At 34.0% G+C, this 27,124-nt stretch overlaps 1 protein-coding gene across 2 annotated transcripts; it reads right to left on the reverse strand.

The window, feature by feature from the left end:
* Positions 1-805: 805 nt before the first annotated feature.
* On the reverse strand, positions 806-16,835 carry LOC126695273 (uncharacterized). Of its 2 annotated transcripts, none has more exons than XM_050391952.1 (14): positions 16,536-16,835; positions 15,809-16,449; positions 15,354-15,514; positions 15,016-15,076; positions 14,346-14,411; positions 13,993-14,078; positions 13,644-13,707; positions 11,850-12,062; positions 3,198-3,263; positions 2,711-2,790; positions 2,508-2,631; positions 1,990-2,054; positions 1,658-1,720; positions 806-1,266 (listed from the first exon to the last, which is right to left on the reverse strand). In XM_050391952.1, exons 1-11 carry the CDS (start codon positions 16,675-16,677, stop codon positions 2,517-2,519), a joined length of 1,695 nt encoding a protein of 564 aa, XP_050247909.1. In that variant the 5' UTR covers positions 16,678-16,835; the 3' UTR covers positions 806-1,266; positions 1,658-1,720; positions 1,990-2,054; positions 2,508-2,516. The 2 variants fall into 2 exon arrangements, with proteins under 2 accessions (XP_050247909.1, XP_050247910.1); XM_050391953.1 differs by lacking the exon at positions 806-1,266 and adding an exon at positions 1,281-1,532.
* Positions 16,836-27,124: the final 10,289 nt, after the last annotated feature.

Below are 27,124 nucleotides of genomic sequence, written 5' to 3' on the forward strand. Positions count from 1 at the left end.
TAGAGCAAACTTCAAAAGATGTGCGTGGCAAGGCAAACCACTGACCATAGCAGGTTGGTGTGGTTAGTCCTGACTTCTGAGAATGTTATCTTATACAATACGCCAGACCGACGCATATGAAAAAGAGCCACTCTATACATTTGACTTCTTAAACTTGCAGAGAATAGAGAGATTGTGCATGTAAGTATAGAGTGGCTCCATTCACCAACCAATAGATAGACCTTACCTCAACTTACCACTACAGTAGAGTAGGTTAGGTGATTCATGTACCTTGCAATTATGATGCTTTGGTTTACTACTGCTTTGTAACTTCCAATTCACCTTTAATTGTTATCTATTATTACCATTACTTGCAAGATGTAAAAGTGGTGAATGATCAGAGGGAAATGGAAGATCGGACAAATATAGAAGCAAAAAATTGGGGCACCTTTTAGAAGCAAAAAAATAAAAAAAGTGAACCACGAATTTCTCGCAAAAGTTGTAAGGTCAAAATTTAAATATCTAATCAATGCAATAATGCTCTTCGCTGTCGAGCATCTACCATAAAGTCAAAACAAAAATAAAAAGCCATAAATCCCGGCACTATGGCCTGGTGATTAAAAACATACTAATCAGTACTACTAGTAATCACTGTCGGATGAAGAATATATTATTTGGCATTTTTCTTTTCCTTCACATCTATCGGGTTTTCCAATTTAGAGATGTGCAACATTTTACGGCTACTAAATAATACACCTAAAGAGCTTTCCAAGAGGCAAGAACAAAATCTCTAGGAGTCTAGGATATTTATTTAAATTACATTATGGAAGCCAAAGCAAGAGTATCAGCATAAATCTCATAATTTGACAAATGGTAGCTATAACATGCAATGAAATAAGGAGACAAATACAAGGCTTGTGCAACTAACATAGACAAGTAGCGTTTGTTGGGTCTGGAAAACTAGTCTAGTCATGAATTAAACAACAATCCTGCTATGATGGCTCACAATTCACAAGGAAAAACTTGTTACATTCAAAATTTTGAAACTGAGTCCCCACCGAGACCGAAATAAATATATACGCTCAGGATGTATACACAAGTCATACATACATTCAAGTGAACTCTTTCTTGTGGTCCTTGATCAATTTAAAGGAAGAGTGACAACTAGACTCACCTTATTAAAAACTTGGTCATCTCTGAAAGCCAATTGTAAATTGGTTGATGAGTCTTAAGAGTTTTATGTCTTCATCAATCTATTGTAAAGACAAGACTTTGTCTTCGAGCACCCTACATTTGAGGAAACTTATGTTACAGATATACTTGGTGCCACTTTTGTAGGGAATTGAAGATTACAATTAATGTTATGCAAGAGACCTAGTTACTATAATTAGATGTTTATTAATACACAGCTATTTTATTTTTAACCCTTTTCCTGGTGAACTTCGACACTGCAGTTATAGAATAAAAATACAAGCAACGCTCAGAGAGATTCTTAAACTAGCAAAGGTAAGAAAACATTGTCAGTATGTTGAACAACAGGGAAACATCATTAGCTGGGCAAAGACAAACAAAACTTCCTTTTAGGTTTATACTGTAGATGTAGACAGGCATGAATCACCACTAGTGAGCATATGCAACGTCTAAAATTTATGCACAAGGACAAGGAGGAAAATCTTACAGTATATCAAAATTGCTAGAAATCAGCCATGGCAGATTTGCCAGTGCCTGCATGGTATAAAAACTGACAAAAAGAAGTGTTAGTGTTTAACAGCCTGTTCAATATAAAAGTTAGAACATGCCATTGCAAGTTATTTGAGGCTTAAACTTGATCATTATTCATTAGAAAATCAGACGAATACACTAAATACCCACTAATGCACAAAAGAATTCAGCAAAATTAAGTATACAACAGAAGCCAAGATTACGCAGATTGTCTTCCTGGTGAATAGAAAATGCATGAATCAAATGAAAATATGAAACATTAAACAGTTATAACCAAAAATTACTTACATTTTAATGTGAATCTGAAAAAGGTACCTGCCTCACTAGCTGAACATATCTTTGCCAAAGGAAACCTGAAACGTACAGTACAGAATTTTCAACTATAATATGAAATGAAAGAGGCCCTTATGGTCAGCTAAGAAATCAATTAAAACACTCTACAAGTTTCTAAGAACAGTTCCCCTGCCTCCCTCGCACCAAACAAAAAACACACACACATACACAAAAAACGGAGGAAATTAAGTACATAAGAACATTTATAACAACCCCTAGACCATTACTGCTCAAAACTTCTCCATGATTACATTTATATGAAAATATAGTGCACTACAGCAAAAATAAAAATAGAGTTTAACTGCCTCTTATGCCACCAAACCAGTACTTTAGAGTTAACTAACCCATTCAATTCTATGCACTCAGGTATTTTCTTAGCTGGATATAATCCACTTGTGTGGTAGGCCAATAAATCAAAATGCATCGTGGCAAAATATTTGAATGACAATGAATTATTTAGACATTGCACATACTCCAAATCTCTATTTATAGCCTGCTTCTAGCATCAAATGACGATAGCTACGTCCACGTATTATTCGCTGCCACAGATACTGAAGCAAATTTTGGAAATTCATTTGCATCCGCTGCTGGACAAGCCTGCGAGATACCAGCATAAGTACATATAACAATAGCATGGTCATTTATGAGTACATACAGTACCAAGAAAATATTTTACCATCTCACAAGACACCTCTGAATCCCTCTAGATATGGGCCGAATAAAGGATGGATCACGTTGGGCATAGAGCAAACCAACCTAGGGAAAAAAAAAATACATTGAATCAACTTTTGCCAAATGCATCTATTTGGAAATGTCTCAGAGACAGAATCGTAGAGAGATTAGCCTGAGTATATATCATATACAATTATAATGAAATTCAGCCTCTGGAATATCTGAAGTAAAAATGGAAATTTAATCTTTTTCATATCAAAGGGTTTTTGAATATTTTATATAAATTAAAAATTCATTGCAAAGTGGAAAAAAATTTAGTAACACAAAAATTTGAGAGAGAAGCTAAAGTTCAACTGAACATTTGTAGTTTGGACTAATATGGATTTGCACAAGAAATTTAAAAACATGCCCAGAAATTCAAATTTTCAAAACCAGAAAAAAAAATAATAATAAAATCAATGAATTCAACAAACAAATCAATAAACAAGTACCTCTACCAATGCAACAGCAGAGGGATCATCAAAGATCTCAAGACTACAGTCAGCTAGATAATTAACCTGCACCAAAAAAAAAAAATCACAAATTACAGAGAGGACCAAGAAACAACAGAGAACAATGGAGGGATAGCACAGCAGATCAAAAGTGCAACTTACTGCATCCTTCAACAATAAGCTAAGGATATTTATTATTTCTAATGATAATATTGTAGATATTGACACTTACACAAAAAATTAAAATATTGATATTGACTGGAAGCTAGTGGAATCACATTCACACAAATAAAAAATTTAAGTATACGCACAAGACATCATATTTAATGTGGTCAATGCTAACCAAAATTCACTATCAACAATATGGATTGCAACCACTTAACTAACTACAACAAACAAAACCCATACTCCCACAAACAACACTCACAACCTTCACATAACCAAATATACTCAAAACCTCACATTTGAAAACTAACTAAATTCCAATACACCCAAAACAATCTCTGAGTACTCACAAACTTGACACTATCACAAGTCCAAAATCTCAATATATGCAATGGCACTCTCTCAATCAAACAATAGGATAACTCATAACTATTAACTCATGCATGTGGGTATCTTTCAACCTCCAAAGAACCAGCAAACTACATGTCGAAGACACTCACTCATGTTCTTTCAAAGACTCTTCTCCTCTTCCAAATGGGAAGACTTCTTCATGTAGCCATGGGAAATTAATTTGTTACTACTTTGCAAATTCGTCTTTTCAAGGCTTACTTAATGGGACCCACGTTTGAAATCCAATTAAAGTAAAAGTCGTGTGGTTTTAATGATCTAGTTATATACTTATATGTGTCCTAGGGTTTTTAAACAATTTTTTATGAGTTTTTGTTTAACAATTTATGGTCAATTTTATATTCAAGGGCGAAATTGTAATATTTGCAATCCATGCGAATTAAGGGCATAGTTGTCAAAATGTGAATCAATTTTTTTTTTTAATTTTTTGTATTGTGTGTCATATTGTAAGATACATGAACACTTTATAAAATTATAAATAAACAAAAAAAAAAAAATTATACATATTCATATATAAAAGGTGTATTTATTATAAATTTGGAACATATTCAATGAATGACTAATTTAATATATATATTTTCTTTTGATAAGTAACTAATAACTAATTTATTAATTACTTATGTAATAATATTTCACAAAGTTAAAACTAAATAAATCAAATTAAAATTATATTTATAACATCCACATTCAAATTGATCAACTAAAAGGTGATACATGATAATATGTAAATCAAAATAATAATTTATTTCTATTCATATTCATCCTCTTACCTAATCAACTTTAACTCCATAGTCCTAGTCAATGTTATCATCATCTTACAAAATCATTTCTTCACTGGCATGTTCTTCATCATCTCCAACAATTACTATCACTTCTTATTCTTTGATTTCAATAACTTTTCCTATATATATCATCTTGTCATTCGAGTTTATAGGACTAATAACAAAACAAAAAAATATATTTATATTCTTATTTAATGCTTTATTTGCTGTATAGAAAAGAAATTTGTAAATACGAAAGTGAAATGCCAAATGTGCGGTCTAGATTCTATAAGAGACAAGAAAAAAGCTCACGGACATATTATTTCATTGTGCTCAATCAAGTAGCTTAATAATTTTGTGTTCAAAAATGTCCAACAACTTGTTAGACTTAAGTCAAAGCACAGACTCAACAACTGCTGAATCCATGGGTAGGCAAGAGACAAAGTGGTGAATCAAAACTCACCTTAAAATCACAAGTCTATGTATCATCCGATACGATACTATTCATACAATATGATACAATTCATCGACACACATCTATGTATCATGTGATTCATAAGCATCGTCGATATGTACCTGTGATATGATACTTTTTTCATTCGATACGTATTGTGTATCGTATATTCTTATGATACTAACAACCATGATTAATGGTATTTAGAATAGTTTAGTTCAGTTTAGAATTTTCTAGGAGATCCTAAATATCTTAGGTTTTCTTTTCTTTTCTTTTTTTGATAAATAATGAAATTTTATTAATCAAAATACCCAGGTACACCGGTGGTGTACATGGGTAGCAGTACATCAACCTCTTAAATTACAATGATCATCAAGCATATCTAAAAAATTAGAACATGGAAAAGAATTAAAACCCGAACTCCAATCCAACAATGAGTGGAGAAGGAAAGATTTAAGCTCGAGAATAGACCGTCCTCTTCCCTCAAAGCATCTTTTGTTCTATTCTCACCAAATACACCATAATACACAATGTAGCATAGCCCTCCACAAATCTATATTTCAATGTCTATCGAAAGGACGTTGCCAAGCCGAAAATAAGTCAATGACACTTTATGGCATAACCCATAGAAGACCAAACAAAGCCCCCACCATAGACCATAACTCTAAAGCAATGGGACAATGAAGAAGAAGATGATTCACCGATTCCTCACTCCTTTTACACATATAGCACCAATCCACAATTGTGACACCCTTATTCCATAAGCTATCAAGAGTCAAAATCTTACATAAGGCTGCAGTCCATGAGATAAGCAACCCTAGGAGGGATTTTTGAACGCCACACAGGTTTCCAAGGGAAAAGAGTGTCAGGAGTCGAGGAAAGGGAAAAATAGTACTCGCGCACTTTAAAACCCTTATTCTTTGTTGGCTTCCAACAAAGTTTGTCATGTCCCTCACCATTAAGAGGCATAGAATAAATTAGGTCCAAAAATCTAGTCAAATGTTCCACTCCCAATCTTGGACAGCTCTAGAAAATTGAAGATTCCAACAAAGACTTTGGTTAGGAAAAAGCACAACATTCGCAATAGAAGACTCCTTATTACAACTAATGCTATAGAGTTCCGGAAAAGCCTCTCAAAAAGTACAATCCATTTAACCACAAATGATGCCATGCTAAAATTTAACTCTATTACCAACATCAACCTCGAAATGGATGGATTTAGAAAATTTTGGCCAGCCTTATCTTATGGTTCTCCAAAGACTAACACCATTAGGTTCCAATACTCCTTTTGTAATTTGTACGCCAGCCACCCTAATCATTCCCATATTTAATCTCAATAACCCGCCTCCAAAGGTGAGTTGTCTCCATTCCATATCTCCACGGCCATTTCCCTGACAAAGCTTGATTGAAAATTCTCAAATTCCAAACACCCAATCCACCAAACTTCAATGGGTTACAAATTTGAGCCCACTTAACCAAACAGAATTTAGGGGACTCATCAATCCCACTTCATATAAAATCCCTCTGAACCTTTTCAATATGGTTAGCAATATTTACGAAATAGGGAAGAGGGATAGGAAATAAGTTGGCAAACTTGAGAGAGTACTTTTAATTAAAGTAACCTTACCTCCCTTTGAAATATACAACTATTTCCAACTCGCTAATCTTTGCTCAAGTTTTTCAAGAATAGGGTTCCATATTGCCCTATCCTTGAATGTAGCACCCTCAGCAAAGAAGTAAGTATTTTATTTAATGGGAAAAAAGGTCCAAGTACACAGTATACTGCAGAACACTCAAACAAGAAAAGAGAAAAGAAACAAGCTAACCTTAGGTGTTATTTTCTTTAAATCCCAGTTAGTCCTTGTGTGGATAAGCAAGAAAGCTTTATTAGAAATATAAGAAATGCATAGCATCCTATGTACACAAGTAGCGTACTCGGACACTACAAGAGCATCACCTAAAAGAAACAAGCATTTGAAAACTCAATCAATTTAGAACAAGAGTGACTACTCCAAATAGCCATCCAATCATAAAAGATGCATAGCAGGATAAAACTCTAGGTCCAACAAAGAATGCTCAATCCCCTCAAATCTGCAATTGTTACATTCTCTCCAAAAGGTCCAAATAATGCACAAAGGAGCTGCATTCCATACAGCAGCACTCTGGTGTCTACCAAAAGGCCCTGAAGCAAACCAGCATGTCTACCACCCTTCTTAGCATGGTTTAATGGAGACCAAAAAGACAAAACACCAGGACCAAAGCTGGGAAGTAAACTCATAATGGAGAAAATGATCCACAGAGTCACCGCTTTTCTTGCACAAACAACACAAATGTTTCTCCTACAAAGATTATACATATTAAGAATCCTACCTCTAGTAGTTGTCCATGTAAAGGAAGCAACTTCAGGAGGAACCTTTGCTCTCTAAACACTCTTCTACCAGAGAGGATGTGGGTGGCCTTGAGAAAGAACCTCACATCCCTTGTTCCTTGAGGGAATACAGCCTAACTGATCATCCCCACCACCACCAATCTTACAAGAATAAATAAGGCAAAAAAAGAATGCAAAGCCTCCAACTCCCAATCCTGAAAAGGCATAAGGAATGTGATATCCCAAAGCAAACTGCCATTACTCCCCTCATAAGATCCCCTACCAAGGCCTCTTGGTGTTGTGCAATGTGAAATGTGTAGGGAGTGCCTCACAAAGAGGCACTTCCCCGCACCAAGCATCATCCCAAAAGCAAACAAATTGACATCACCAACTTCAAACTTGAATAAAAGAAGAGAAACATAACCGTCCAGTACAGATATGTCTCCAAAAGCTGATGCCATAAGGTTCCTTAACCATCCAGCACACCCAGTTACCTCAATCAATACCATACCTAGTATGTAACACTGTTTTCCAAAGGGAATCCTTTTCCGTAGCATATCACCAAAGCCACTTTCCCAATAATGCCTAATTAAAGCGCACAAGGTTCTGAACTCCTAAGCCCCCAAATTGCAGTGGCTCCCACACTGTTTTTCAATCAACTAGATGAAATTTAAACTCATCATTTAAACCACCTCATAGAAAATCACATCTTTTCTCCATACGAATTGCAACACTAACAAGAATTGGAAATAGTGATAAAAAAAAAAAAAAAAAAAAACAGCCATACTTGAGAGAGTGCTCTTAATTAGAGAAATTCCCCCACCCTCTTATAAACACAACTTTTACTCGACTTTTAGTTTACAAGTCAAACTAGAAATCTTAATTCCACTAGCACAAGAAAGACTTCGTATATATATCAGTGCTCAATGTACTCAAAGAAGAAAAGAAATGATTAAAAAAATTTAATTTTTTGATCATTGAGGCATGATGGCCTTCATGTGTCCTTTTCTTCCTTTCTCTTCTTTTTTTGTGCTACTATTCACTAGCATTGTTCATACAGCCCCTGTACATGGTACACCATGTATTTATCTCTTTCCCTTCTTCTATACAACTTCAAATGAAGTCCTTTCTTGTACCTATTAAAAACTTAAAACCCCCCACATACCTTCTTCTGCCAAATAGGCATCAAATAATTCATCAAAACACCTTTTAATTCCCAACACAACCCATAACCCCTTTTTCAACAATTTCAAGCCCTAGATCCATAAATTTTTCTAACCCTAAACCCACCACAAGCACACAGACAAATTCCCCAATATGTCATACATCAACTTGTATCAGATCACATATCCTAAGACAAGACTCTTGCGGGAAAAAATTTATCCTAGTTGATGATGGTGACCAATGCAGAACTTGTTTCAAGATTCAAAGCTTATTCTCAAGATTCTGAAGGAACCAGGAAAATTTTGCAACAATTGAATACTTCAACACTTTAAGCTCGACACTGAGTATTTTCCAACTTAGGGAGAATGATGCAGCCATGGAAGATGGATTTTTTACTACTTTGCAAATTTGTTTATTCAAGACTTAATTTATGGGCCCACATTTGTCCAGTTGAAGTCAAATGCTTTTAAAGATCTAGTAATATGCCGTAGGGTTAAAATAGTTTTTTTATTTGCATGTCTATTAACTAGTTATGGTCAATTTTATATTCAATGGCTAAATTGTAATTTTCACAATCCTTGTGAATTGATATATTTCTAAACGGGTGTCTTTTTGAATTGATATGTTTCTAAACGGGTGTCTTTCTTCTTATGGATAGCAGCTGATGACAGGATACTCACCATTAATAATCTTGTTAAGAGATGTCAGTCTCTAGCTAATAGGTGTTGTTTTTGCTGTTGTGATGGGGAATCAGTTGATCACCTTCTTCTTCAGTGTAAGTTTTCTCAAGCCTTATGGTGTGAGGCTTTTGTAGTGTTTGGGATCCAGTGGGTAATGCCAAGGTCAGTCAACTTTTTTTTCTTTATCTGGAGAAACTAGTTTGGAAGGCATGATTCAACCATTTGGAATATGGTCCTGGTAGGTTTAATGTGATTAGTCTGGCAGGAACGTAATGCTTGTTTTTGAAGACAAAGAGAGAACATTAGATCATCTAAACATTCTCCTCTTTGGTACTCTGTTTATTTGGGCTCGTGTGTGGGGGTGTATGAACTGTACTTCTTTATTTGACTTCTTAGTCTCTATTTCTTTTAGTTCTTGATTATATTGTATTCGTTTCTTGTTTAGAGTATTCACCATCGTGAACATGATGTTCAATTTTTTCAATAAAAGTATTATTACCTATCAAAAAAAGTGAATTAAGATATTTCTAGGAGACATGAAGTATCTTAGTTTTATTTTCTCTGAGTCCAAGTTAGTCTTTTACTAGGTTTTTAATTTTCTAGTTGAATCAGAAGTTCTAATACTACTAGTACAAGAAAGAGTCCTTAAATATATTTGTGTTCAATGTACTTAAAAAACAGCTAGATGATTAATAAAAAGATTAAGTGTTTTGATCATTGAGGCATGTTGGTCTTCATGTGTTTTTTTCTTCCTCTCTCTTCATCTTATCTTCTCATATGTATTATGCTACCGTTCACTAGTACTGTTCATACAATCCTTGAACACCATATATTTCTCTCTTTTTTTAATTTTTTCTTTTAACTCCAAATCAAATCCTTTCTTGTACCTATCAAAACCCTAAAACCCCACATACTTCCATCTTCCAAATAGCCATCAAATAACTCATTAAACCACCTTTTAATTCCTAATACAACCCCACACACAAACAAATTCCACAATTTGTCTTATGTCACCTCTTAGGCTAAAGTTACCAACCACTATCTATATATAAGGCTTCAATACCTATTTCTTGGTGGACAAGGAAAATCAAATTACTTCTATCATAAGAAATTGACTTTCTTGTCACACCAAGAAAATCCAAACCAAGTCAAAATAGTTTAGCCACTGTAGCTTCAAAAAGAAACGACTTTGGAAATCTTTCCTTAGAGTAGACTCCCCCAGCCACAAGTCATGCCAAAACTTGACTTTTGAGCCATCCCCAACATCATATCTAACAAATCTCGTAAAACTATCCTATCCTCTTCTAATCAATTTCCATAAACCCGCACAGTAGGATCCCTGAACCTCCTTGGAATGCCAAAACTCACTAAGAGGAATTATACTTCAAGTCTATAACCCACCTCCAGGATGCCTTCTCTTCACACTCATAATGCCACAACCACTTCCTCAACAAGGCTTAATTAAAGAGAATTACCTTCTTGATTCCCAAACCCCCAAAGTGAAAAGGAAGATAGCATATATACCCAATGAAACTTGAATTCATTACCCATACCACCCCAAAGAAAGTCTCTTCGAATTTTTTACCAGTCTATTTTCTACTCCTACTATATTTGGGAAAAGAGAAAAAAATTAGGAAGGCTCGAAAGCATACTCTTGATGAGTCTGAGGCCGCCCTCTTTTGTCAAATAAATTCTTTTCCTACCAACTAGTCTCCTTTGCATCCTCTCACTAATGGGATCCCAAATAGATTTCGCCTTAAAGGGCACTCCTAAAGGTAATCCCAAATACTTCATGGGAAGAGATGTAATTCTACACCCACAATCATTTGCCAACCCTTGAATATTTTGTACCTCTCCCACCATCACTATCTTAGACTTGCCCAAATTAATGCTAAACCCCAAAACCGCCTCAACACAAGTAAGGATGCACCTAAGTATCGGATCTGGGTAGAGTTAGCCTCACAAAAAATCAAAGTTTCAACCATAAATAAAAGATAATAGATCATTGTTTCATTGCTCCAATTATCAACAGTGAAGCCTTTAAAGTATCCTTCAGACACCACACTTGTTATCAATCTACTCAAAGCCTTCATGACAATCACAAACAAAAAAGAGGAAAAGTGAATCCCCCTGATGTAAACACTTGCTACTTTTGAAAAAAACCTGTAGGTGTACCATTCACCAACACCAAGAATTTGACTGTTGAGATACAAAATGCAAGCCACTTTCTCCATCTCACTCCAAATCCATATTCCAAAATATACAACAGGAAATCCCAATTAACGTGATTGTAACCTTCTCCACATCCAGTTTACACAACAATTTTGGTCCACCTGCTTTCATATGACTATCCAAGTATTCATTTCCTATAAGGACCAAATCCAGGATTTTCCTCCCATAATTGAAGGCGTTCTGCAACTCCAACACTATCGCACCCAAAACCCCCTTCAACCTATTTGCTAGAACCTTTTAATACCTATTGGATAGATCATATACATGTTGACATGTACATAAATTTTCTAATGACATGATTTAAAGAGAAGAGGTTGCGAATTTCCAATCCTAAATGGTCACCATGGTTTAATAACATAACTAGTTTCACTCAGATAAAGAACAAAAGAAGATAACGTGTAAAGAAAAAAGAAAAATTACCCCAAATTCTGTATTGACCAGACACTGAACAAAATCCATCAGTTGAAGCTTTGCCCACTCCATGCACTGGGTGGGGTCATCTGTCTTGGGAGGATGCCTCCAAGGTGCGCCAAAACGTAATTTATCTTTTGAAATCTTTCCATTCCATGCATCAACAGCAAACTTTTTCAGGAGTTCCAATGCATTATCCATAGCAGGATTCACCACAGTAATCTTAAATGAAGTAAAATGAACAAATGAGGCACCTCTTAATGCACATTCAAAAGAAACTAAGAAAGTAATCAAGAACAGGCAAATAAATTCATAACTTCTAAGTAATACCCATACAATAACAGCTCATTAATAACAGAAATCTGCAGCACTTGATTTGATAAAGCATACAGATTTGAATTAAACAGCCTTGGCACAAACACCATCAATTTATCCTATAATTATTAGTTGAATAAATGCATAAATCATAAGTAATACACATGTACGATAATAGAAATCTGCAACACTTGATTTGATAAAGCATACGAATTTTATTTAAACAGCCTTGGCATAAACACAATAAATTTATCCTATAATAATTAGTTGCATTTCATTATGTCACAAAATAGTTTTAGTGTGGATTAGATAAGTGAGAGTGACAAACAGCACCAAATTAGTAAGTGATGCAGACCGTGAGAAGTCAATCTCAAATTATTATTATTTTTTAAGTTTCAAGGGTATTTTTGTAATTTCATAATTTTCAGATATGGGTTGTACTAATGGTTCATTAAGTATTATTTTGGGTTTTATTCAAGTCTGGCTATTTAGTTGTTAGAAGTAAAAGTCCAAGGAGTAAGACTCTTATTAGGTTTTAAGGAAGTTCAAGTTCTACTAGGAATATCTATTAGTCTTCTACTTAAAGGATGAAAGGCTTTCTATTGAGAAAAATGGGAAGAATAAATTTTCTAAATTTTCAGAGGTTATAAAGCTTGATTAAGGTTTGTGTGAAACAACCTTCACCAAGGCAAGATGCCAACAAAAATCCTAAGTGTGATGCCTATAAGTTTATTATTTTTCTCTTCCGTTTTTAACTTCTTAGTAACTTAAAACTTTGCAAACTCCAATTGATTTGTCACCTTTTAAACTCTAAAATCCAAAACTTCAAAACCCCAAACCACCCATCCACTAAGTAGTCCAAAATAGCCAATAAAGAGCCAAAACATGGTTTACGCGTTACTATTCACAGCACTGGAACAGCAACCAGAATTTGGATCCAAATTCTACTATTCCTTTTCCCCATTAGAAATCCCATAATCCTTATTATTTTTCATCCCTTTTCCCACTAAAAGCTAACCCTTAATCCTCACAACCAAAGCTGTCCAGATCAGATTTAATTGCGTTCCCCTTTGCCCTGTGTCAGTGAGATTGAATTTTAGAGTTGAAATTTTAGCAAGCTGCAACCTTAATCTTTCTTATCATGTTCTGCACAGTAAGCTTTAACCATTCCACCATTACTCTGTAAGCCTACTCTATATCTACCTATGAGGTTAAGATCATAGAGATGAGGCCAATAACTCCATTTAAGAAACAAAAGCTTATGTAAGTGCAAGCAGCAAAACTTATTTCATTGGTTGAACTTTATTCATTTAGCATGTTAAAAGCTTAGCCAAGCATCAAGATGTTTTCCTTTGTGCTCGTGAGTTAAATAATTACCATAGATGTAGCCCTTCAAGATTCATTAAAAACTAACAAATCTTAGAAGAATACAATATTAGGGTTCAAAAAGAAATGAGATGCAGAGCTATGTTCACTTGTGAAAATTACCTGCAAATATGCTAAATATGCATCTACAATGTCCTCAAAAGTACTACCCTTGTCACCCATCACCCTACAGTAGAATATAAACAGGTTAATGAACTAATAGAAGGTAGCATCAGCTAAATATGAATATGACAAGCTCGGTGATATCAGGCACAAAGATGTTAATTTGCATATTTAACACTGTAACATGACACTGAACTGTCCACTTTCAATTATGATCAATGATTCTCAATATTTTCATATAAGGCTAATCTCCCTATCTAGCTGGAACCCAAAATTTCTTAAAGCAGGATATGACTTATCAATATCTACTAGATGACAAAATGGCAAGCTAAGATAAAATCATTCTTACTTCTGATAATAATCACTTTGTTTAAGAGCATAAAGCTCAAATAGATGTCGAGGGATTGGTCCGAGCACCTCAGCAATCACTGTCCACTGCAATTTTGATATAAAAAATAAAAAATAAAAGTTTAAACACACTAAGAACCAAAAGAAAATATTAAAATTCACCAAGTTGCCAGTAATTAGGAAAATAAGGTGAAGACGGCTGAGGTGGAGGGGAAATGTAAATTCTGATAGCAAAATCTAACTGAGTTTCAGTCTATATTTTTCTTTCTTTGTTTTTTTGCCCCTATGGAAGGTTTGTCCCGTATTTCTTTTCTAGAGATTTTGTTACTTGAACTATAGACAGAATTTGCTTGCCTCTGAAGGACTAAAATAATCAGTAACCATATGCATTTTAGCTCCTTGGGGAGTCCATCCAAACATCTGCAGATAGGACAAGTCTGAAATGAGTAACATAAGCCAGAACCATCAAGGCCCATATGTATGTGTGTGTGTGTGTGTGTGTGTGTGTATATCATCAAACAACAAAAGTCAATTGCTAAATATCCCACATAGACAAGTGCAGATCAAGTGTCAAAACCCAAAGTGAAGCACACATAAACAAGGACATACGCAGACAACAAACACAATATCAAGCGTTCATGTGTACATGCGTATAAGGAGTCCCAATCTGTGAGAAGGCATCCAAATAATGACCGTTCCTGTATCATCATGAAATACAATCTTTTTTTTTTCTAATAATAGCATGGAATACAATCATGAACTATTTCAAGTTGAGTTGTCAACACTAAAGCAATTTCATAAGCTAAAGCTTGCACCAGAAACTCATTTTCACTGGGATTTTTTTTTTTTTGGGTTTTGGGGTGTTTTTTTGGGGGGGTAGAGAAAGAGAATTAAGAGACAGTTTAAAGAGTAGCACATATGAAATGGTAAAGCAGTAAAGAACTTCTTTTTAATTTTTCTTCCATGCATCAGAGAAGAGAAGGCACACACTCACACAGAGTTTAATAGTGTTTAGTTTAAGTACCTCGCGAGAGATGAATATGTCTGTAAATCCAAAATCCAGGTAGGCTTGGTATGAATAGTAGCTGAGGCATATTGGTGGATTAGAATTCTAAAATGGAAATAAAAATTCTCAAAAAGTAATATTATGTATTACAAAAACCTCAGAGAATGTTAAAACAAATAGGAAGTAAGCAAGAAAATGGATGCATGTAATGGCAAACTATTTGGCCCTTAAATCAATCTTTAAGCACAAGCATTAAGGCATGGGGAGGATGCTTCTACCACGCCATGAAAGAATTTAAGCTTTATGGTTTAAAGAGCAAGTAAAAAATAGTATAGCTGAACAGAAATGGACCTAACCTATCTGATGTAACAAGTATGATGGGCAGGCACCGCTCATTCGCACCCAAAGCAATCATTCTCCATATCAGACTGTCATGATACATTGATGCAGAGACCGACGAATCATCATTTAGAGTAGCATTGCGTAGAACATCGATATTGTTAATAACCAGCTTGGGCTGCCCATATGAGACATAAACGTCTATCGATTAGAGCTTCACAATAGCACCAGCCACTAGTCAAAACCACACAAATGTACCATCATAAACCTCTTTCACACAAACTTTACAATTACACGTCAAGCATGAATAGATTAAAGAATATCATAAATTGCCTTAGAGACCAATTTAGCTTACAGGCCTACCACACCTAGAATTAGCACACAGTGACAATGGCATTAATGAAGATTTTCTGTATGTTAAATTATTTGGTGGCCTATGTAATAGAATGAGCCTAATATTTTAGTCAATCACCTGAAAATGATCAATTTCAGCAGCTTGTGACAACAACTCGAGCAACAAACACGGCCAATCAGTACACGAATGTGCTAAAGACCTCGAAAACCCACCAGTCCGATTCAAATGAGCAATAGCCTTAGCCCTCCACCCATGTTGGACTGTAATCACCTCCTTCGCCAATCTCAGTGCCAGAAACGCCTCTCTAAAATATGAAGCCTCCTGTATAGACAAGCCCTTCCATTTCTCACTCAAACCCAATACCCCATCAATCTCTTGGGCATTACATCGAGCAGATAGCGCGAAAACTGCCCGATCCCACAAAACCGAAGGGGAGGCCTTATCAACAACCGCAGACTTAGAAGCAGCATTGTTACTCTGAATTACACGGCGAAGGGCGGTGTTAAGGCCGTGCCATTTGCTGAGTGTGGTGAATATTTGGTGGGAGCTAATGGTGCCAAGCTTGACACCCTTTTCAACCATTGATTCAAGGGTGTGTTCGAGCTTGGTTCGGCAGCTTGACAAAGTGGGTGGTGGACAATTCGACCATGAGGCCCATGGAAATGACTTGTTGAATTGTGGATGGTGGTCTTCGATGGATTCAGCAAAGTCTATATAGCCAGTGAGGTGAGGACCTTTGTTCCACTCGCCGAGTAGACCTGAAAAATGAAAAATAAGAGCAAGAAATCTTACAGAAATAAAGAATATGCAGAGAGAGAGAGAGATAGTGGGTTTTTTAAGTTACGTTCAAGGATGAGAGTGGTTTTGCCAACACCACGAGGACCATGGAGGATCAGTGGCTGAGGAACACGATGGTGCTGGGCGTGGTTGTTTAACACGGTTTCAAGTAGTGGTCTTGGGATTATTCTCCATGCTTTGTTCACCATTTTTCTTTTTGATTTGGTTTTTGTTCTTGTGTGATTTCAATTCAAATGCAGACGCTCTCCTCTCTACCCTTCCTCCCTTTGTTCTAATAGAGAGTCTCGTATAACGAGGGTTTTACGTTTTATGGGCCAACCAACCGGGGGCTCTTGCTCTTGCTTTCTGTTTATTAATTTACTCTCCTTTTTTCTCAAACAAAAAAAATACTCTCCTTTTTGCTTTTTTGTTGAGTAATGATCATTTTTTTTTTCATTTTCATGGGGGAATTTCAATCTTGAGGGTAAGGGTTTAAGGGTTTCCTCCTCTCTTTCTTTCAATTTTATTTTTCCTTTTTTTATTTGTTTAAAAAAATTCCTTAGCTTAATCTTATGAGGTATGCATATCAAATGTATGATACACAAGATACAATCATGTGTTTTTTAGCCTCTCTTTTTTTTTTTTCTTTTATTATTCGAAAATAGATGTGGGTTCTAGTTAACTCAACTGATAAAGTCTCTTATGGTTGAATAAAATATCTAATATTAGGAAGGCTGTATTGAGTTAAGCAAATAAAAAATAAAACAACCCAACACAATCATTTTGACATTTCCACTAACTTTAAATATCACCAATAACAACTAGTTACTACACAATACACATCTCTAAATTCTTATTATCCATTCTCCTCCTTCAAATTAAAAATATATATACCCAATCCATTCTCCTACGAACTAATTCATTAGTTTTTTTTTGCCTAAAAACAATCAATTTCTTGAAACTACCTAAGACAATTAATTCTTGAGTTCTTATTATTGAATCATCCAACTAAGATCATCCTTCGTATAAATTTTAGTTGAGTTATAAAATAAATATCGTTAAGACTACCAATAGATGTGCTGTGTGTGGATCCCTAGACCTTAGTACCTTAATATATTGTTATTTCCTCTCATTCAAAATTACATTCACCAAACTATCAAAATTTCTCTTCAATATAATTTTATTGTTTTACTTATTTTCTCTCGTGGTTTGCTAATCAATTCCCTTTTTCCTGTGAATTTGACCTCAGACTTACCGAGTTATTATTGCGTGACAATCCTGCACTTGGGAGCATTATTTAAGTTGTAACAATAAACATGGGCTTTACATCTTTGGGTCTCTTATATTGCAAATCTCTCTTATCTTATTGTATAGAGAAAATTAATTGGTGTTTATTTTTTATTTATTTGAGATCTTTTGATTTTGACAAATTCAAAGTAGGAGCATAGAAAGGCCTATCTTTGGAATTCTTCTCCATTTGATTTGATTAAGGTATGACTCTCTCTCTCTCTCCGCGTATGTGTGTGTAGTTTATTTGCAAATATGCATGCACTTACTTATATTTTACATGTCCTTACTGCCTATCATGAATCAATAACCCACATGATGTACCGTGTATTTGGGTTTGGATTAAACTGGGACCCCCTTCCACATTTGTCTCCACACATGGTTGTTATGTTTATCCTTACAAATGCTATAAGCATTGTTAAAAAAGATTTTTTTTTTTAATTTTTTTATTTAGGTACTTTAAAACTTTTTTTTTTTTTTTGGTTGAGAAAGAGTTACTTTTAAACTTAGTTGTATTCTTTATAGTGTACATTGGTGTGTTGCAAATAAGTAAATGTTATTAGCATTGTTAGACATACAGTTATCTTATTATTGAGCTCATGTTTAGATCATATAATACATACTAAAAAAATGTTTCACAAGATGACATGTTGATTTTTGTGAACCTTAACATGTTCATGATCAAAATTTGAGTTTCCAATTAATTTCTAGAAGACCAACTTCAATCATGTATAGTGGGTGATTAATATCTTCTCATTTTCATAACCTAGCATCTAATCTTAAATCATAGTTTGATTTTGAGTCTTGAAGGAGTACTGAATGACATGGCAGAAAAGAAGAACAAAAAATTTTATCAGAAAAAAGATGTTCTTGAGAGGGCAGACTCAAGAACTCATAGAGATTAAGAAAATGAAGCATCTAGAATTTGTGGAGATCAAGAAAATGGAGATTGAAGAATTGATTTGTGTTAAGAGAGAGAGGCTTCAATTAGAACGAATGACGAAAGAATTAGAAATTACCATAATGGATACTACAAACTTGGATCCAAAGCAGCAACAATGCCTTAGCCAACTTCGCCAAGAAATCATTCAACATCAAGAGAAGAATAATTGGTGAATATTATCGCAATGTAGCAAACTGGTCATGCAACCTTTTTTTCAATGTAAGATTTTGTTGTTACGGTGTTTCTAAACTTTTTCGATTTTGTTGTAGAGGAGCATGTTCACCATTTTTTTGGTCCATCCAGATTCTTGTAATAACTTCCATATGTAATTGGAGTTTTCTTTGTTTTAGTTCTTAGCCCATCTCTTATTGTTTGTTGCTCTTTAAGGATATGAGACTGGCTGGTGTTAGACCAAACTAGATTACTTTTATGGGTGTTCTATTTGCTTGTAGCCACTAGCCATGCTGGAATGGTCAAGGAAGCACTCAATTACTTTGAGATGATGCAAAAGGTATATAAGATTAAGCATGTAATGGACCACTTTGCATGCCTGATTGATATGTTTGTGAGGTTGGGTCAGTTAAATAAAGCTTTTGATTTTATGTAGAAAAATGATTTTGAGCCCAACGAGTTTATATTGTCGCTCTTGATGGCTGGATGTAGAAGTCATGGGAATTCAGAATTGAGTTTTTATGCTGCTGAACAATTACTAAAGCTCAAACCAAAAGACATTGAAACCTATGTCTTGGTGTTGAATATGTACCTCTCTGCAGGTAGATCGAAGGATGTTTCTAGGGTGAGAAAAATGATGAAAGAAGAGAAACTCAAAAAAAAAAAAAAAAAAAAAAAAAACACGATTGGAGCTGGATTAACATCAAAAACAAGGTTTATTCATTTAAACCGAATGACACACTAGAAACTTTTGAGGTAACCGATGGGGATGAAGAAAAGACACTCTTCTACTGCATATCACAGTGAAAATTTGGCCATTGCATTTGCGTTGTTGAATACGCCAAATGATACACCAAGTTAGCTATTGTGATCAGACTTTGCAAGTTTAAACTAACCGTTTTTTTTTTTTTTTTTGGTTGTTGGGGTGGGTTGTGATTTTTTTTTTTTTTTTTTTTGGGACGGTAAATGTGAATGAAAAATAAATAAATAAATAATATTTAATTGGAATAGTGACCGAGTATTGAGGACGATGTATATCCATAAAAACATAGATAGCTAAACTAGAAAAAAATGAAAAAACTTCGAAGTGATTAGGAATAATATCATGGAGTCTCAGCTTGATTCGATCGGTGTTCGATTCTTGTTCGATTGATTGAAAAGAGACTTTGATCGATACTCGATTCCTCTCAATCGATCGAGACTCATGAAAATTGAATTTCTACATAATTTTATGATAATTGTCTTGAATGTTTGAAAAAGTTTCAAGCATTGTAAATAGTTTTATGAAACATTTTAATTCTTCATACGTGCCTTTTGATGAAATAGAACTCTATGGGTATAAATAGAGGTTTATGTTCACTTGAAAATATACCATCTCTCCAAAATAGTAAGTTTAAAAAGACACAAGAAATCTTGTGAGTATTCTCCAAAATTGCTATTTGTAAATTCCAATAAACTTGGTTGTATCCTAGGGACAAGTTTGTAAAAACTCTTTAGCAACTTGTGTATGAGGACAATTATTGTCAAAGAATAACATTCACTTTGAAGTCAATCATAATTTCAGTTTGCTTACTGTATTCATTTTGTTCTTTCGTTATTACTCCTTGATTTGGTGAAATCCTCAACAAAATCTTCCTATGAATTATGATGATGATGGAGTAGTTGTATGGTGTTGTTGAATGCATATATTCGTTAGTGGTAATGATCAATGATCTGTATAGAGATACTTAGACTTGTGTAAGTAGTGAGAATTGTGGGTTATGGAGGAGATTGAATGATGGATTATGGGTTTTGGGATGAAAATGTCAATAATATAATGGAATAGAATGAAAAGGAATATTCTAGCGAGGTTAGTTGCACCGACGAGAACTGCAGTACTCTCTATTACTTTCTTCGACGAATCTTCCGATGGAATTTTTTAGAAAACAATTTACTCATTATTTAAATTTGTATCTTTATTTACGCAACGCAATCGTATTGATTGAATATTGTGCATTGCTTTTGTTGCTATCTTTGTTTTTATTGACTGAATGTGACAATTAGGGTTTGGTTTTGGTGTGTGATTTAGGGTTCAATTTTGGTGAATATAGGCTTTGGTGTGTGGTTTATAAACTTCACGTTTTTAGTAGCTGAATTTTTATATAGTTTAACAGTTCAACCATCTATAGATGGAGTATTGTTGGTAAAAGTTGAGGACTACATAACATGATCTAACTCTTTTTGCAATTCTATATTCAATTAATGCGAAATTATTGTTTGGAAATGATTACCAAGATTTTTTTGTTCCTTTTTTTGTTGATTCAAGTGCAAAATTATTGTTTCATTTTGTTAGGTTTTTGATTCCAGAGTGATCACTCATTGCACTCTGTTTCAAGTATGTCCCTTCTCTCTCTCTCTCTTTTTAATTACTTTTTTTGCGTTTAATTAATATATTTTGGTTAGATTCAGGTAGGTTTAATTTTCAGAGGTTTATTAGTGATGTAATCATATTTCTGAATTGAAGAAGTTAATTCTTATAATCAATGTGTTATTCTTGTTTTTGTTTCTGAGGATGGATGATGAATTTTGCAAATCAAGTTTCTATTTTAGTGGTATTAGACTTTTTAGTTTCTTTTTGTGATTGACTTGTGGTGGAGTTATGGTCACTGGCTACATTCTGTAATACTTAATTTTCTGCAATACAATTCTAATTCTATCAGTCTTTTCTTTATGAGAAAATTTATGGGTTTTTGTTGTTTTTAAATTTACATGTGCTTTGTAGATCTTTGATGGGCACCAAGATTATTTTTTTGGAGAAGACCCTGTTTTTCTTAGACCTTAGAGCCTCTTTTTATTTTTTATTTTTTTAAATATATATTTTCAGTTCCCTGGGCTCTAAGCTCTAAAGGGTTCTTTTCTTTGTTCTAAATTGCCCAGAAGTCTAGGAGTTTCGATCAACTTTTTTTTTTTTTTTTGAAAAGTTTATTTATTATCTGCTTTGGTTTTCGATATTTAATAAGGAATTTGCTTGTTGGTTCTTGAGAGAAAAAGAAAGTTGGGATTTTTGAAGTGGGTTATGTTGAGGCAATGGGTTGCATGAACATGGGTTTATGTATGGTGGTCAGTATTGGGTTGGTGTTGATTTCACTACCACCCACATTTTGTGCTAGGCTCATTGGCCCAATCGATAGTAAAGAGAAAAATCACATTTTTCATCTATGTTAGTAAATAGTGTTCTTAGTGTGTTTGGTTCTCGGGAATGTGAAAAGGAAAATGATTAAAAGTTGCTTCTTTGATTAACATTTCCTTTCATTTGCTAGATTCCCCCTGATAACTAAACTTAGAGTTAGACTTGCTAGTATTAAATTTTGTATTTGATTAATATTTCCTTAGTTAATGTGCTAATTGGAACTTGGAAGTTAGATATACGAATTGGTACTCAAGTCCTTTCTTTTTGAAGGTTTCAAGATTCCATTAGTAAGGGCTCTCTCTCTTATTCTCTTTGATTTCTTTTCCCTTTGTTTGGTTGTTGTTTTTCAAAGTTCTTGTCCTTTTCAATCAATTGCGTGCTATTTTTCTTGCAGTCAACATGTTAGCTAAGAAATGATTGAAATGTTTAATGTGTTACATGAAGATCATTGTTATTTTTGGATGATGGTGGTCTAAGCAGTAGAATCTTGTTGTTTTGCACAGATTGCCCAGATCAGTGCTCTAAGTTTCAAAGAAGATGCTGATGGAATGTAGTCCTGTGGCCTACACAGTAGAAAAGAAGCCGGATGGTTACTTCTGCATAGAAACTGCATTCTGCTTACTAGCTTGTAGGATCAGTAGTGAGCTCGTGACAATGAATGTTTTTGTGACAATGTATGTGTTTATGTGCATTAATAATATAATAAAAACTTTAAGAACAGCTTTAAATGATTTCTTTGCTCTTTTATTTCCATGGAAATGCTGCTGATCAAAGATCTTTTGGTTGTTTTTGTCATCTTCAAAAGAAAGAAGCCTCTACCTTCCACTACATATAAATATATAATGTGTATATATAATCTTCATATATCTAATCCAGCCTTGTAAACATTTGACCCAGTATTCAATTTGATTAAATTCTATCTAAAAGCCTTTTCTTCTTGTTATAATTTTATTTTACAGATGAAGTAAATCAATCCATACATAAGGTTAGAATGTCTTCAATTAAGTTTTATATTAACTAGGAGCTTGCTTATTGACATTTTCCTTAGTGTTTTTTGTTTTTGTTTTATATGTCGTGTTCATCTATGTTGGTCTTGATCTCATTTCAAATATTTCATTTGGTAGTCAGCATATACAGAATAATCTTTTAATTGTGTTTCTTAAAGTGGGGAAAGTGGAGTCGGGAAAATTGAGATGGCTAAAATTGCAATGCAATACTTGACTGCTCTTGGTGGTGGCAGTGGTGGGAATTCAGAAAAATTATATACTGGAAGCATTTAGGAATGCAAAAACATCAAGGAATGACAACTCTAGCCGATTGTGAGTTTTTTTTTTTTTTCCTTCATTGTGGAAGGTTCTCTTATGGTTCGTTTAGATTGAGGGAGAGGGAGGGAGAGTAGAGTAAAGTAGAGCAGATTTAACACAAAATTAACTTAATTTTAGTTAACTCTACTCTACTCTACTCTCTTCCACTCCCCCTCCTTCCCCCCTCCATCCAAACAGGTCATTAGGTTTATCATGGTTTATAGCTGAAAACTTTTGTCGGGAGATGACTATTAAAGTTTTGCAATGATAATTAATGACTACCCTCAGTTTTCACAATTTAGATAGGAGAAGAGTTATGCAATTTGGTTTAATTGTTTAAATATGTTGATTATGTTCTGATTTGTGTAGGGGAAGTTGATTGAGGGCGAGAGGTCATACCATGTATTTTACCAACTTTGTGCTAGTGCTTCATCAGTTCTTAAAGGTAGGACTTTCATTTTTAATCATTCCACTCAAGTTTCACATTCTTTCAACATGCATAGTTGTTATCCACTCTGACAAATATAGCTATATACATTGTATCATTCTAGTAAAGTCCCTGAACCTTTTTCCTGCTTTTATGTACTATTTTGTGTATGAGAAATTTTAATTGGATCAAGGCCTGCACCACCTCGTTTGGTCAGCCCACAAATATTTCCTTTCCTGTTATAGAAACGGCGGAGCTCATTTGGGACTCTTCTTCTGAAGTGGCGTCTACAATTAGTGCCTTCCCAGCTATAAAACAGAAGGGTGTTACTTCATGCTGGAAGTGCAGATATATTACTTTAATCTGCTTGTTGGTTAGCTAATATATGCAATGTCACTACTTATCCAAAAAAATATGGCAGTCACCTAGGCTTCTCTGATGAGTCTTCCCTAATCAAATTTCAATTGGATCTGCCTCTAGAGGGGCTAAGGCTTGTGATACAGAGGGAAAATGAGAGTTTTAAGACGACTGTTAGGGGGACCCAAATTCTTTCTGGTTTTTTTGGATTGTTATAAGCTTTGAATTGTTTGCATTATTCTTAGTTAATCAAATCAACTATAGTTGCTTTTTAACATAAAAGATAACATTTGACTAGTTGCAGATTTATGTGTGGTTTTGTTGCATGTTATGCAGTTAGTTTTCTTGCTCTCTTTCTTTTATTGTTTCTCATACACTACAATGTTGACTTGTCTTGTTATCAATTTGTATATTTACTTATAATTCTTGTGTACTAATGCAGGACACAACAACTATTGGAAACCGATGACTTGATAGAAAAATGAGGTTTGGTATCCATTTCTTAATCAATTCTTTTGACATGCTGGTATATGTCATAAGTCTAATAATTCTGTATATGTTGTTACAGAGTTACTGTATCAATCTTTTTAGATGATTATTTACTTATATGTTATGCTACTGTATCAATCCTGAAAAAAGTGGGTCAAATCCATTACAGAGTTACTTTATTTGAATATCAATGTCAAGAGTAATTTGGTAATCTTATAGATTTTGGTTGTCTAGTTTCATAGTTAGTAGTTTATAATGGATTTCTGTAAACTCCCATTTACTAAAAAAAAAAAAAAAAAAAAAAAAAAAACTTGGTTAGTTTTGACCACACTTTTTTCAAGAATTCATATTATGAAACTAGAGCTGTTCTCCCTTCTGCACCACTTGTCACATATTGGATATGTAGGGTTATGTTTTAAAAACACTATTGTAAGTTGTAATCCTAAATTTACATATAGTAGACTGATTGCCATTTGCCACTCGGTCATGCGGATGTAGTCACGTAGTTACACTTTCAAACCGCGTAAAATCACTAGATTGTTTCTCTCCTTTTTAGTTCACGTTGATTTCTTTTCAAGTATCACAAGCTCCAAATAATGATAAGGTGAGGGATATAAGTTAAAGATTAATTTAATTCCAACATAAAATTTGACCTTGACTTACCCCATTCCAAACGAGAGAAAAAATAAAAACAAATGGAGTTGTAGCATTTATTGGGGGTTCAAAGATGACCTAGGTGACTGGAAATTTTCAAGCCTGGAAATCATTTGTTGGGGGTTCAAAGATGACCTAGACAGCTAACTTTTGACAGACTAGGCCCACATTTCCTAAGACCTAAAACAAAAGAATGCATCTATTGACCCAGCTCAGCTAACTGTATGATTTTTTAGGCCCACACTGACAAGGCCCGACCAGGTAAATTGCGTGTTGAATGTTCATTGCAGACCAGAGCGAAGTGAGGAACCCACCTCAAAAGAAAAAGTGAAAATACCATTTTAGTTCATAGGGTCACTGTTATTATTTTTAATTACAGTCAATTTGGTCTTTATCATCAACTTACTAACGAAAATTGATTTCAAATTAATTGCAAATTCAAAATAACATATACCAAATCAATTTGATTGTTACCCAAATGTAGAAACTAAGTTGATAGTAAACTTAAAAGGTAGACCAAAATGGTATTTTTGCTATAAATATAAAAATAAAAAAGAAACGTTTTTTTTTTTTTTATGAATAAAAAAGAAACGTATTATTGCTTTTACTGAAAGTTGAAACAATAATCAGCATTATATAGCTTCTAGCAATCAACTTTTTCTAAGTCTAAGAGTTTATTCGCACTAATTTCGCCGTCTTCTAGATACTACCATGCACTAATTAATTTGACAAACTTCTTAGTTCTTATAATTTAAATAGGCTTCGATGCGCATTAATTTTTATAGGGCAACTCAATTTAAATGAATTGCAATCCTCCCAAATATTTCAATCAGTCATATTTATTAGATTATTTCTCAATCAATTATAAATTCTAAGAATAATATCCTACCATAAATATTTTAAATGTTCCCATTTATAGCATTAATAATTTGGTGGGTAAGCTTTTCCTAGAGCTTTTTAAGAACTGGTACAGATTTATCAATTAATTTACACTACAGAATGACCCAATTCACGCGTCTCCAATTATTTTTTGTGAATGAAATTACAACTATGGTTTAATCTTTTTTCTCTTTTGTTTTTATACTTTAATAAAAATTTACCGAACAGCCATAAGCCCATAACCAAATCTATGACTCAATGCTAACCTTCAAAAATGATTGTTTTTGGTATCACTAGCATCCTTTCACAATTTGTTGAGATGGCGGAATGCAATTAGTAAATATTATTTTTACTAAGACTATAATTGACATTGTTTTTTTACTATATAACAATCACAATATGTTATATCAATAATTGTGAAAAATTTAAAGTTTGCATTTGTCATTTTTTTTTCCCTAATCATTTCAAGATGGAAAAACAAATTAAAAACTTAAAGCTCTTCAAAAGTTTTGTTTATTTGAGATATTCCATATTCTTAAAGAGTTGTCTAAAAAATTTTCTAACTCCTAAAAAAGAGGAAAACAAATGGGTTGCAAGTAATTTTTGTTTCACAATGAAAAGCTGTAAAGTACGCTAAAGCACCATCAAACGGGGAATTGGATTCTTTATAGCAATTTTATAGCTGTTTAGGACCACCCATACATGTAGATTGCAGACTCAACTTGTAGTAAACATTTCTCCATTTTCTCCGGAGTCATCACAGATAAAGTGTCGAATTGTCAATTGCTCCAAAAGGGTAATATTATGTGCTATGTATTTTGTCTTTGTTTCTGTTCTTAATTCTTTTTCACTGTTAATAAAAAAAAAAAAAAAATCTTTTTCACTGCATAATGAATTAATGATTTAACAAAACTCCGTGTCGTGAAATAGAAGTAAAGCTCGGGCCAAATCGAGGCCCATTTCACCCTAGTCTCTC

The sequence above is a fragment of the Quercus robur genome, chromosome 8, assembly GCF_932294415.1.
Source record: "Quercus robur chromosome 8, dhQueRobu3.1, whole genome shotgun sequence".
Lineage (NCBI taxonomy): Eukaryota > Viridiplantae > Streptophyta > Magnoliopsida > Fagales > Fagaceae > Quercus > Quercus robur.